General features: G+C 34.1%; 1 protein-coding gene across 4 annotated transcripts in view; it reads left to right on the top strand.

The window, feature by feature from the left end:
• Positions 1-14,896, top strand: part of Cnksr2 (connector enhancer of kinase suppressor of Ras 2) — a 218,098-nt gene that overhangs the window by 73,718 nt on the left and 129,484 nt on the right. For all 4 annotated transcript variants that reach the window (XM_042670199.1, XM_042670198.1, XM_042670197.1 and 1 more), the window contains exon 5: positions 4,019-4,060. In XM_042670199.1, the coding sequence (XP_042526133.1) occupies positions 4,019-4,060 (42 nt within the window). The remainder of the gene's footprint in view (positions 1-4,018; positions 4,061-14,896) is intronic.

The following is a 14,896-nucleotide window of genomic DNA, read 5'->3' as shown; positions in this document are numbered from 1 at the left end:
AAAGTAATATGGATAGGGTAAATTTTATCAGTGTTCACTATTCAAACTATTTGCACTATTTGCACAATGAAATCCCTTAATGAAATTAATTTAGGGCCTCATACACTGTCTTTTTTGTTTGGAGGTTTGTTTTGTTTTTGCTTGATTTTATTTTTCTCATAGCTAGTGCTATACCATTTCAGTCTTACCTCTAGTCCAGCTTTATTGCTGGTTAATTGAAGACAGAGTCCCTCAGATTTCTCTGCCAAAACTAGTTTCAAACATCTGTCCTCAGATCTCACCCTCCTGAATAGCTAGGATTATAGGTGTGAGCCACCAGTGCCTGACATAATAAAAGCATTGATTGATTTTTTTTTAGGTAGAGTTGGTTGTTTCTCCAGTCTTACAATTGTGCCTCTATTATACTAATTGAAATGTCTTAATGCAGATTTAAGCTTTGATAACTTTACATATATATATATATATATATATATATAAGTGCTTATAACCTTACAAAACATTGAAAATTAAATTATTTGAATTTCTTTTCTAATCAGTTTCTATTTAAATAGTGGCCTTTTTATTTTAATACTTGTATGTGTACTTTTTTGTACTGGTGAAATTTTTTGTTTTATGTTACTGTTACTTTATGTATCTCTTTGAAACTTGGTCTTGTAGAATCATGCCAAATTGAGACTTGGTCTTGTAGAATCATGCCAAATTGTTGAATGTGTACCAATACTTTATTTTCAAATAATCTTAAATTTAAGAATATCAATGTACTCTTTTCATTTACCATGTCATTTCTGATGAACATTTTCATGAAGTTTGAGGTATGACTAGACCAATGTATAACACCACTCAGGAATCATGTTGAATTTTAATAAAATACATTAATATTTTACTTATCTAATAACCTTTCATACTGACTTTCAATTTAATTATTTGTGACATTTATTGTCTAAAGTTAAACAACCTGAAAACCTTGGACTCTGTGTATTCTAACATATTGATTTAAGTACCTTTATACCCAAACTGTACTTAATCTAGGTTAGAGACCATGTTTTATTCATCTTGGCATGCATAAGATTTGATCAATATTTGCTGAATTAAGTGAAAAATAACATCTATTACACATTGTCCATAAGTTTAATATACTTCATATCATTAAGATATTATTGCATATATTTTTGATACATTACATTATTTAAATTTAATATAGTTTTAATGTATTTAATATTTAATAGTATTCTGTATGTTTATATTCATTCCATTATTATCCATCTTTATTCCATTATTGCTCCATCTTTAGTCAGTGGGAATCTTTTTTTTTGTCAGTTGTGGGGGCTGAACTCTGGGCCTGGGCGCTGTCCCTCAGCTCTTCAGCTCAAGGCTAGCGCTCTACCACTTGAGCCACAGCACCACTTCTGGATTTTCTGCTTATGTGGTGCTGAAGAACCAAGCCTAGGGCCTCATGCATGCAAGGCAAGTACTCTACCATTGAGCCACCTTCCCCAGTGGGAATCTTTTTATGTTGAATCCTGAGTCCTGCTGACACAATCCTATGACTCTTTTTTAAAAATATATTTTTTCATTGTAAAGATACTGTACAGAGGGGTTAGAGTACATGAATAAGGTAATGAGTACATTTCATATAGAGCATTGTTACCCTCTCCTTTGTTTTTCCCCTAACATCCCTTCCTTCCCCACCTCTCCAACTCCTCCATCCCTCCCTCCCCCATATTGTAAAATTCGTTTTCAACATACTGTCTTGTACATTTCATTGTTACAATGGGTCAACCTGTATCCTTATTTCAGCATTTTGTTATTTCCCTTCCCCTTCCCAAATTACAAAAATGTACATACAAAATGCAGAGCACCGGAATCAAATACAGTGAAAACAGGGGTTATACCATGGGGGAAGAACATACAAGAGAAACAAAAAAAATCACATAGTACATTATAAATACATTCAAAACAACCACAAGAAAGATAAAACCTCTTGGGGTTCAGTATCTTGCTTCTGCCTTATATCACAATATAGTTCAAACTTCTCTGGTATGTTTCCTATCCTAGTTCTGGAAACCACCATTTTCCAAGAACACTTAGGAAATAATATTTCAAAACCACAAACTGAGAAGCTTATTATTCCTAGATTGGCCTTTTTTCCCATGCATTTTCAGAGGGCAGAACACATACATGCATAAATACACACACACACACACACACACACACACACACACACACACACACACACACACACACGCACACGAGTATCTACTTTTTCCGTGCTAGAAATGTTTATCAGCAATACCAGCACTGATAGAAAGACAGTCACGTAATTATTCAGCTGTCTCATCTTACAAAGTACAGACAAAAGATTCTGCACAACACTACTACTACTAACAATGTGATTACTGAAAATAGTTTAAGACTATTTAACAGTTTTTTTATTATGTCACATTAGGGATATGCAAGTAAATTATATTTTAAAGAGATTTGACATAGTTTATGAGGAGAATATCTTTGAAATCTGAATATTTAATTAAATAATTTGATTCTGGGAAGATAGGCAAGTAATAAAAATTTGTATCCATTGCAGCTAAAGTGAGCTATAGAAGCAGCATGGGGAATCTGGGCAACTTCCCAGCTTTTCCCAAATCATTTCTTCCCAATGCAGTTGTGTTTAAAATTAATTTCTTTAAAAATGAACTCATCTAAATTCAGATGTAAGTACAAATGCACTTTCCAAATATAAATATTTAACTTTACTTTGGCTCCCCTGTATGCATAATTTATAATTAATTATTGAGAGTTGACTTTATGTAAGTATATACATAGATATGACTATATTGGTGCCAGATTTCTCCTTTGATACACGAAACTCAATATTTAAGTATCTCTGTTAGTTTGTGAAATGAAGTAGTTTTCCCTGTGATAAGCCAAGTGTGGTAGGACACCTGAACTCCCAGCTACTTAGGAAGCTGAGGCAAGAGGAAGCCCAGATTGAGACCAGCCTGAGCTAAATATCAAGACCCTGATATAAATATGTCCTTCTGAACAAGTATTGTAGTGAAATCATATTGTTAAAAAAAAGTGTAGAATGAGATTCATTTTTGTTAAAATTAAATACAATATTATGGAATATGGATTTTCCAAATGTATAAAATAATAATCATTAATTTAGCATTTTAAAAATTAAAATAATAGTGCAGAGCAACAATATATGGCTAAAACATTTATTATACTGTATACGAAAGTTTCTGTGCTGGGCAATTTTCTTCATTTTTTCTTATGATTTTCTTTCTCATATAACTCTCTTATAGGGTATTACCAAAAAACATGTCCATTTTATAAATTTCTTGAGGAAATTGAGGTATAGTTTTGTTTTCTAGGCAAAGATCACTTTTATATTTTTACTTACTGTGCATCAAGCAATTGCAGTTTTAAAAAAAGAAAATGGAGTAACTTTTAAAATTGTAACTTCAGAGTCAGTTTAGGTTAGAGTTATAAATTCCCTATCAACTTTAAATGTACAATGCAAAGTATATTTAGTAGCGTGCAATAGTTGAACGTAAGTATGAGATTTTGATGTGATTATTGAAATAAATGTTAGTGCTTTTTCATGTTGTGATCCATAATAAATTAATATTTGAAATGTTGGAGCTATCTAAACATAATAAATTTATCATAGATATAAGTATAGATGAAAATGGTTATACTATTATTAGGTATCTTTTTAAGAGTTGAGTTATGTGTTATTCTTTATTATGCATTTATAAATGTATGTTTTTAAGTAGTAAAATCAGAACATATAATTAAGGAAAAATTAAGACAACCATACATGCTTACCTCTATTAACACTTGGGTAAACACCTGTCTAAATTTTTAAAGAATATATGAATATTTTACTTGAAATGTTTTTTTTATTTTTTTAGTGTATTAACAGTTCTTAATAAAATGGAATGCTTAACTGTTTATTAGGGTATATTAATTGTACAAAGGGGTTTTTAACATAATACATGCATTTCTTTTTCAGGATTGTACTGTATATGAAACTGAAAATAAAATTCTTCATGTGGTGAGTATACCTGGATTTACTTTTGTCTTCATTAGATAATATTTCTTTCTTTAAATAGTAGTAAGCCACAGTTAAAACAAAAGGTTGTAACTTTTTTAGGAAATGTACAAAATAATAAAAACGTGCTACTTAAAATCATTATTTTGCATTTAGTTGAAAATTGTGATATTGTATCTGAATAATATGTATATAATTTATAACCAAAGTTGGAGTTTGATAAATAATACAAAACAAAACACTAGGGGCTGGGAAGGTGGCTCAGTGGTAGAGCGCTTGCCTTGCATGCATAATGCCCTGGGTTCGATTCCCCAGCACCATATAAGCAAAAAGAAAAAAAGCCGGAAGTGGCGCTGTGGCTGAAGTGGTAGAGCTCTAGCCTTGAGCTGAAGAGCTGAGGGACAGCGCCCAGGCCCAGAGTTCAGGCCCCAGGACCAGACCCCCCTAAAAAAAAAAAACACTAGCAGAATATAATCTTTTAGGTTATTCACTGCATAAGTAATACTAAACAATCCTCTTCTGCTCATTGAGCAACAATGATATCCTTTGTGATTTAGAGGATGATCTTCAGTTCAAATGAACCTTTAGTGTGCTGTTCCAGGAAGGAAAATGATTATCACAAAGTTCCTTTTGATCCAACTAGAGTGTCTGGAGAATAGGAAGATAATATTTATTTAGGGAGGGTTTATATATTCCAATGTTTGTTTACATTCTAAAAACATATTACAGTTTCAGTAATAATGTGAAACCCGAGCATTTATCATGCTCTAGATTCTGAGACTCTAGGCAATTATGTGAAGCCACTGACAGGTGGGTCTCCCACACCTTACCTTAAGTTAAACACAGGTACACAACCCAGTTTGTTCAGCATCATCAATAGAAAAAAAAGAACCTTCCAAACCACTTAAGCTATGAGATACACCTTTCCCTTGTATGCCTAGATTCACCTATGCAACACATCTACAACAGTAATAAAATGGCATGTGTACAAGCCAAGTGTGCCAATAGCAGGTTTCTCATAATGACTCACTTTGGACCTGAATCTACATACTCTATGCACTGTGGGCTTTTTGTTGTTATTATTGTTTGCTAATTGTCTGCTCTATGGTGTAATTATATTGTTGGATATAGTCTACAGATAGCCCTGTGGGTAACAGTGAAAGACAAAAAAGCCTTTGTATTTATCTATAGTAAAGAAAGTTAAACTGATGGAGAAACTGGACCATAATTTGTATGAGACCTCTTACAGAAAAGCATGGTGTTGGGTTATCATGTGTGATCTGAAGCAACAGGCTGAATCGCTGGAGTTCTGTGCTGATAGTGATGAACGAACTTTGATGAAAATAGGAAAAAAAATAGCATAAAGCAAAACATTAAGATCTTTATTGTACTGAAAGAGTAAGCTGTTGAGCATTGCTGTCAACATATGCCATTTAAGGGTGTACACATCACAAAACAAGCAAAGATCTATCACAATGAACTGAACATTGAAAACTGTGAATATATAAGAAGGTAGTTTCAGGAATTTAAGGACACAACATTAAATATTTACAGATTTGTGCTCTATTAAGCTCCTATTGATATGAAGCCATGAGCAAGTTCATTGTAGTAGGTATCAAATTTTTAACATCAATGATAAGGCTCTAGTTTTTCATCTATTGACGTATGGTAAAATAGTTAAAAAGGTTCTCAATCAAAGTGATTATGATACCATTGAAGATGACTTGTTAATAACCTGCAGGTGACATGGTAAAATGTGTGATTGGCTAATTGAAGGGCCAGAGCAGTTGGTATTTATAACAGAATAAAAATAGTAATTATTGATAAAAATCTAAGATTTTCATGAAAAAACTGTTAATGACACAGATGGCTCTGAAGGAAATATTTTTAAAAGCTTTCCAGAAGAATGCTTCCTCCCCACTAAAGGACCTACTTCCTGGTTATTTTTCTGCTTCTGATGTTTTTATCATCTAGAACAATAAAATACAATCTACAATCACCTTTGAATCCATACACAGCATCATAGAAAGAATCTAATTATATTCTGCCATTGTTTGTTATTGGTTAACAGCTATTACAGTTTTCTGATGATGCTATATTGCTTAGTTATTCTTCAGATTTTTTCCACTTATCAAAAGTATGTCCAAAGAAGGAGGCAACAATGCTTGATAAGAAATGTACTCATTACCTTGCTCATGTACATGTAACCCCTCTTTACAGTATTTTCACAATAAAAAAATAAAAGTATGTCATATTTTATGACTGTGTTTATGTGTGAAAAAGAATAATAAAATGGTTGCTTATTTATAGCATATAATTTTAGAGGCAGGAATTATAGTGATTTCAAACAACCACAGATTGTTCACATGGGTAGTTGAGATAGTGACTAATTTTTTATGATGATTAAATCATAAAAATCATGCATGCTTTTTCACACATAAAATTATTTTTAATATTGTACAAGCTCACCTTAGGCAATGTATATAAGGTATATATGAACCATCCATGCATTTCATGCTTAAATTTTATACCCAAGATAAAATACTTGCAAATATTCCAAAATCAGAAAATATCCCAAATGTAAAACAGTTCTTCTCTAAAGCATTTTTAGTATAAGTGAGGTTCAACCTCACATAATTTTACAGATGGTGAAACTATCAGTCAAAAAATATTAAGCTGTTTGAATGTTGAGTATGAATGCAACTCTGACACCAAAGCCTTTCCATTTCTGACAATTGCTACCAATTCTAGTTCCCCGAGACCTTATGAATTGTACTGTCTTGTTTCCCTTGGAACTCAGGACTACTATCTTGCTGTGCCTATTTCAATAAGTAAGGAACACAAACAGACACTTTTTGCCCTACATTTTATTTCCTTTGAGCAACTGTTTCATTGGGATTGAATTTTCTGTAACAATGACTGTTCCATCTGAAGTATTGAATTGACTGAATTAGACTTTGGCATGCTGCTGTGGGTTCTTCATTGTGCTTACTTCAAGGTTCTTATTGAGGTCAATTCATGAGATACCATTTCCTGTTTATAAAGTTTCTCAGGAGTAATCTCTGTTCTGTTCATGGTTTCAAAAAAAACAGCTGTACTTTTCCTTATGCATTGGTTACCAGAAATTTTTAAGATTGAAATAGTTGGCAAGTGTTTCCCAGGGTATTCATTTTACATATTACCTTCACTCTAACCTTTTACTTATGTCCATTGTTTCTCGTTGATTTGACTTTTTAACTTAATGTGAAATGGATTTTTACATTTGTTGTCATAATATTAAGTATGAAAAAGTAATTCCATGGTTCATTGGACATGAGTCTCAGACTTTCCTACCCAGACTGGCTTCAAACCTTGATCCTCAGATCTTCAAGTGAGGATTACAAACACGAGCCACCAGCACCCAACTCAAAAGCAAGTTTTAAATAGTAGAGTTGTGTAGCTGGGTGCTGGTGGCTCAAGCCTGTACTCCTAGCTACTCAGGAGACTAAGATGGGAGAATAATGGTTCAAAACCAGGCTACCAGTACTTTTTAGTAGCTGTTATGTTATCCTGAAATAGCAATGGCTTCTTTTGTAACAGTAATAAAACAAAAGTTTTCCCTTATCAATTTACACATACATACACTATTAGATATATCAAAATGCTGATAAGAATTTGATGGAAATAGAATGGATATAGTTTATTGCTATGTATGTATATTCACAAACCTTCATATAGAACAAGTTTTTTTATGATGTTAAGGCTCAGAAACATTAATACTAAAATCTACTATTTTAAGTTCTTATATAAATCAGTTTATTTAGCCCTCTTACAAATGTTAAGACATCTTATTATAACCTCCATTTTATATGAGTAAAGTCAACCACAGAAGTTAGATAACTTTGATGTTGTATCACAATTAGAAAGAATTGAAAATTGGATTTGAGTTTTGGCAGTTTGGCTCCAGAGTCCATAATATTATATTCTCTTGGAAGTCTAGTCCAAAGTAAACAGTATAACATAATAGCATCTTCTAAGGAAAGTACTTATAGAAGCATTATGTATAATAACAAAACTTAGAAAATAATAGAACAACAGTGCTTCGGTAAACTATTGTATACTTAGATGGTATAATATTAATATATACAGTTACACTCTTTGAAATTGTGAATATATAATTTACAAATAAATTGCTTTTATTTTATTATTTTATTTTACATCTAAAAAGAGTAATATTCAATAATATTTGTTACATTTACTTGGATGATTTAATTTTGTTACTGAAATTTCAAGTATCTGCCCAATTTCTTAAAATTAGTTCACGGTACTTTTTAATAGAAAAGTGTGTATTTATCCTAGTGTGTTAATAAGTCTGATTGCTTTAAGGGATAATTTTATATTACACAATATAGTAATCAAAAATTACTTGAAATGGTTAGTCTAGGTTTTAATTTTCATGTTTCTCATTTCTAAAATTGGAAAGAGATGTTTCTGCTTAAATTTAGAAAATATAAGGTTATGGAGACCAAAAAGCCTGGTAGAAATGGAGGTTAGTTGTGGTATTGGGCAGGGATGTCTGCTAATATGAAATGTGACAGTGAATAAAAGGAGACTGAACAGCTCAGGTTTCTGTGGAAATTTCCACTAGGTGTAATGGAACAGGCAAGAGAATGCAACCAGAAAAGACAAAAGGCAATGCAGATAAGCAGTGTACTATGTCTGTGTGATTATAATGTTCTATTTCATTTTAGTTGGTCTGAAATTCTCCTTTTTATGCCTTGGCTTGTATTACACATTCTCTAGCATGTTGGAGACATGTTTTGCTCTGCAAAAATCCTTGTCTCATACAGTAAGCCAGTAACAGCAAGTCCATAGCTCTTTTCAGTCCTGTACTCCACTTTCACTTCCACCTTGCAGTGTAGCCTTTGTATCTGGAAAAGCTATCTCAGACCTTGGGCTTTAGCAGACTCACTGTGCTTGTCGCACAGCCCTGCTGCTCTCATTGGTGAGCCTGAAGCACTTGTCAGCTTTGATAAACTCATAGAAATCCCAAGCCATAAATAACCATTAAAGTCACACTCCTTAAATCACACTGTTTTGAGCTGAAATACACATTTTACATTAACTCAGGGGTGTTCTTTATAAAGATAATGGGGAGAATACACAGAATGCCTATTTTATTATTTTAGCATCAGATGATCTTTTAGTTATACAGTGCTTTATCTCCAAGCCATTGTTCTTAGTTTGTTTTGATTTGGTAATGAGTTTGGTGTATTTTGGCATGTCAAATACTTGTTTCATTTCATAAGCATCCTGTCTGTTTTTTTCCTTTCTTTAAATTTATGAATTATGCATTCCTAATCTTCATCTAAGCTAAGATTATTGTTCCTTTTCTGCTGTCCAGACTAAAAATAGCTTAAACCACCCAACGGTTAGATATGAGAGAATCCTGGAGGAGAAATTTATGAACTCACTTTAGTCTCTCCAGACATTTATATCATATATTGCATAACCATAGCTGTCCTGTTCTAATTGTCTCAAACCTTGAAGAAGTACTTAAGCACCAGAGTAGCAGAATGTCCCATTATGAAATAAAAGTGGTATTAGTTCTTAGAGATTTCTTAAAGGCAATGACACTCATTTTATACTGGCCTTCAGTGGGTCCCTGATGTTCTGAAAAGACAGCCTTTGTCAATTGTAACCTAGACAATGCTCTTAAAACTGTGATCGTGGCCCAAAGGCAAATTGAATGTGTTTGTTTGTTGTATACTTGACATTTAATTGGAATAACATTTGAAAATAGAAATTCTGGTCATTCTTATTAGAATATGAATTCTACTATTAAGATTTTATTTGCTGGAAAGCATGAAGATGCTGTTTTACTATTTCATAGTTAATACAACTTTAATAATCTTCCCTATAGTCTTTGTGATCAGCCTAAAGATATATACTAACACTATTACTGACGTAGGCATTGTTTACTTAAATATTGTATTATACTATATATTGATATTTTAACATTTTGGTAGCTAATTGTACTGTCAACTATTCTAAGTATAAATTCTCTTCTTCATAATAACTTTCCATACAGGAAGGAAGAAAGAACAAATGTAGGTATAATATGATCAAAGTAGAAAATGTATTTTCTGGGACAAAAAGAAAGCATGCCTATACTAAAGGTAATGTGACATGCAAAAAATTAAGATAATGTGGTTTTAGTGTTTCTTAATATTATTTATGTAAACATATAGTATACTTACTAGGAGCATTCTTTGTAACATTACATTTGTTGGATATTCTATGCACTGTAAAATCCATTCATATTCAGACAGATTTTGAGAGCACAATCCTTGTTTTCAGGGAGTATTTGTTTTGGTAGAGTAGTCAAGTAATGTTGAAAGAGCAGCATTTGGAGAGTTAAAAGATTTGATGTCCTTACTTATTCTGACACTTATTAGCTATGAACAGTATAAATGCAGAATTGGTGTGCCTGTGGTTTCTTGGTCTAAAGGTTGCAATTCTTTGCTGACAAACTCAAAAACTCGTCAAAAAGCAGAATGGACAAACAAAGTGATAAATTAGAGGACTATTTTTGTTTAAGGCCACTTTATGTATGTTCAAGAACAATCTGAGATTTTTTTTTTTCAGTATAGTTAAGTCACTGTAAATGTAAAGGTTTCTTTACGGTAATTAAATCAGTCTAGAGACAAACTATACTTAAATACGAGGAGTTTAATATAAGTAATTGTTAAGTGATGGTAGAAGAGTTTCTACAAAGATGTAAAGAGAATCATAACCATGCCTGGGGAGTAAGAAAAAATAGTAATGAGAGCAGAACATCTTTCAGTTTAGAACACCTTGTACATGGCTGAGAAGATGTACTTAAAGTCTCACTGTCCAGGCAAGTGGGAAACTACCTTTCAGAATGCAGGGAAGTAAGATGGTAGAAGGGCTTATAACAAGAGTTGGGGTATTACAGTCTCAGTCACCGAGTCTTGGGGCTCACCAAGCCTAGGTGAGGCTGCAGCCTCACTGAGGGTGCAATTGCTACTGGAGTAGAGCACCACCTTTGGTGCTCACGTGTGTGTACCATTGAACTCTAAATTAGCAGAAGAAAGCAAAAAATCAAATGTAGTCCATGGGAACCTGGAAGAGATGCCTCCTTCCCCCGGTAATGTCTCTCCAGTGCCCTCTACTGACAATAGAGGTTCTACAGTCCATTATCACAGAAAGCCTGAAGCCAAGAGTTAAATTTGTAACTGTTACAGTACAGTTAGGTTTTACTTCCATTAAACCATACATTGGTACCTTTAAATTTCTGGAAGGTGAAGCCATTGATCCCAATTCTATTATGTCCTCCCCATTTGCCTATAAAGGTTGTGTGTGTGTGTGTGAACTTTACAGGAGTTCAGCCAGTCATTATGAACTTCTTAACTCTCTATTTGAAGTCCAAAGTAAAATTAAGTCATCTTCCTAATGGTCAGTATCTTATTTAAGCCACTGATATGTCCCAACTGTTATTATTCTTGAACCTGGAAAGTAACATGCCCTCTTTTGCCTGGGAAACTACCACAGACCTGCCTGCCTCTATCTTTTGCTCACGAAACAGCTTATGAATAAATAGAATAGATATCTTCCCAAATCCAGTTCTGGTTTCCAGCTTACTCTTTTCCTGTTAGAAGTGAGAGTAGTAGTGGAACCTCTTTTACCAACTGAAATTAGACTAGAAGTAGTTGGATGTAAGTTGAAAGTGTCTTGTGCATCAAAGAAGTTACACATTTGGATCTGATGTTCACTTGCTATTTTTACACTGACCTCTTTATGATTATTTTTAAGTGAAATTTTTTAGGCCATAGTATTATCTTGAAATTTATTCCTCTAAGCATTAAATAGCCGATAGTTTCGTGTGAGGCAATGCTGCAAACAAAGTGATTAAGCTAGCAGAAACTAAAGCAAAACTGCCTGGATATAATTTGGCTCTCATTGAAAAGTTGTGTGATATTGAGCAAAATTTTAACACTTTTTTGACCCCACTTCTACGTCTATTGTATAGAGAAACTAGTTTCTCCTTAGGAATACTGTATGGATTAAATTAGTTCATACATTTAAATTGTTTAGAAGAATGTTTAGAACATATATATAATTATGTATGTTATATATGATTCCTTCATTGATTCCTCATAAATGCAATTATAGGTATCTTTTTGCCTTATTATATGGAAAAGGAAGCTCAGACACTTGAAGGATTAAGTAACTTGGCCAAGATTATGCAATTAGTAAGTGGTAATCCGAGGTTCTTTGTCACTTCACTATAGCTACCACCCTAGGAGATCTAAATCTAATTGTGAGGTTGTAAATTACAAAGATTTCATTTCACTAACTTTTTTCCTCTCTTTCTGTTGATAAATTTTGTTGGCATCTGTGGCAGACAGAATCTAAGATGGCCCCCAAGAACTCTGCCACTGGAATATAGTTGCCAATTCTGCCATGTGGTGGAAAGAAATGGACACGATAGATTTAATTCCCATATTCAAGTTTTGTTCTATGGAAAGGATTTTGCAGATATATTTAAAGGCCATTATTTAATGTTAACCTGCTCAAAAGAGAGATTACCCTTAGTGAGCCTAAACACACGTGAGCCCTTTAAAGAAGTCTCAAAGAAGAAAAAGATAGCCTTCTGGCCTTGAAGAAATTGTGGCTGTGTAACATTGCTAGACCTGAAAACAACCCCTGGGAGATTAGATCAATCCCCAAATGACAGCTACAGTCATAAGACCAGAAGGAATGAATTTTGCTGACTACCTAAAGGAACTTGGAAACAGGTTTTCTACTGACGTTTCCCTGAAGGAATTCAGCCCAGTTGATGTCTTGGTTGCAGGTTCCTTGTAAGAACCTTAGCAGCAAACTTGGGGATGTCTACTGAGCCATGGAAACTGAGAAGAAATAGGAGTTTGTAGTAATTTGTTATACAGCTATAAATAGCTATTACATCATTGATCATTTAAATTTCAACTCAGAGATACAAAAAGAAAAGCAAAAGTGGGGAAAAATAAATAAAACCCCCCAAAAATCGATGAGCCAGCTGAGTATAACTATGGAAACAATTCCTTTGAGAATTTATATATAATCCCTGCTTTCACTGTATTTGATGTTGGTATAATTTGTGGAGGGGAAGGGGAAAAACAAATCGTTTAAATAGGGATACAGGTGGACCCATTGCAGAAATGAGATGTACAAGATGCTATGTCGAAAAATGAACTTTACAACTTTGGCCGTGGAGGGGGGGTCTGAGGAGGGAGATGGGAAGGAATGGTAAGGGGAAACAAAGAAGGAGGCAATAATAATGCTTGATAAGAAATGTACTCATTACCTTGCCCATATAATTGTAACTCATCTGTACAGTATTGTCACACACACACACACACACACACACACACACACGCACACACAAAAGATGTTATGTTACCACCTAACTTCTCTCATTCACATCTGATTAACTGTAAAAAGTTCTTTTTTTCTTTTATTTGGGTCCGGTCGTGGGGCCTGAACTCTGGGCCTGGACGCTGTCCCTCAGCTCTTGAGCTCAAGGCTAGCGTCCTACCACTTGAGCCACAGCGCCACTTCTGGCTTTTTTCTTTTTGCTTATGTGGTGCTGAGGAATCGAACCCAGGGCCTCAAGCATGCAAGGCAAGCGCTCTACCACTGAGCCACCTTCCCAGACCCTGTAAAGAGTTCTTTAGTTAAACATACTACGTCACATGAAAAGAATAATATATTGAGTATCAGGACCTTGAGTTTGAGCTTTGACTTTCTTATTCACTTCGTTGTGGGATTTGTGTGGAAGAATTCATTTCTCAGGATCCCACTGACATTCAGTGAAGGTTTTGCCTTGTGTATTCCCAACTGCACATAGTACATAGCAAGTGTTTGAAAAAATCACTTATGGAGAATCTTAACAAATATTTTGAGACTTTATGTGTGAAATTAATTGGTCTTTTGAACTTTCCTTCTCTTATCCCACTTATAAATGCTACCAGTGTCTGAACAGAAGAGCTACTTTTGCTCAAAGGAGACACTGAATATTGTAACATACGTATATGGAACCATTTATGTACATGATTACATTCCTGTTTATTTATATACTGGACTTTTTTTTTTGTCAGCCTGGGTCTGGGGGCTGCCCCTCAGCTCTCCAGCTCAAGGCTAGTGCCCTATCACTTGAGACACAGTACCACTTCTGGCTTTTTTCTGCTTATGTGGTGTTGAAGAATCAAACCCGGGACCTCATGTACACAAGACAAGCACTCTGCCACTGAGCCACCTTCCCAGTCCTATATATTGGACTTCTAAAAAATGTTTTGTAGAAACCACACAAAATTCTTTTTGTCATATTGATTTAGTTATTGCAGAATTAGCATTCAATCCAAATATCCCATATAGAAGCCATTCAAAATCGAAGAACCCCAATTGAAGTAAAGAACAAAGAAGAAAGCCAGGCATCAGAGGCTCACACCTATAATATTAACTACTCAGGAGGCTAAGCTCTAGATATAGATGTAGAGAGGGGTTACAGTTACATGAATAAAGTATGGAGCATTGTTACTCCCTCCTTTGTTTTTCCCCTAGCATCCCTTCTCTCCCCACCTCCCCAACTCCTCCCTCCCCCACATAGTTGTAAACTTTGTTTTCAACATAGTGTCTTGTACATCTCATTGTTACAATGAGTCAACCTGTATCCTTATTTCAGCATTTTGTTATTTCCCTTCCCCTTCCCAAGATACAAAAATGTATATACAAGATGCAGGGGAACTGAGTCAAATACATTGAAAACAGGGGTTATACCATGGGGTAAGAAACAAA

Source organism: Dipodomys spectabilis, unplaced genomic scaffold, assembly GCF_019054845.1.
Source record: "Dipodomys spectabilis isolate Male_0828 unplaced genomic scaffold, ASM1905484v1 ptg000526l, whole genome shotgun sequence".
In the NCBI taxonomy this organism is placed as follows: Eukaryota; Metazoa; Chordata; class Mammalia; order Rodentia; family Heteromyidae; genus Dipodomys; species Dipodomys spectabilis.
This window is presented reverse-complemented; position numbering and strand designations above follow the sequence as displayed.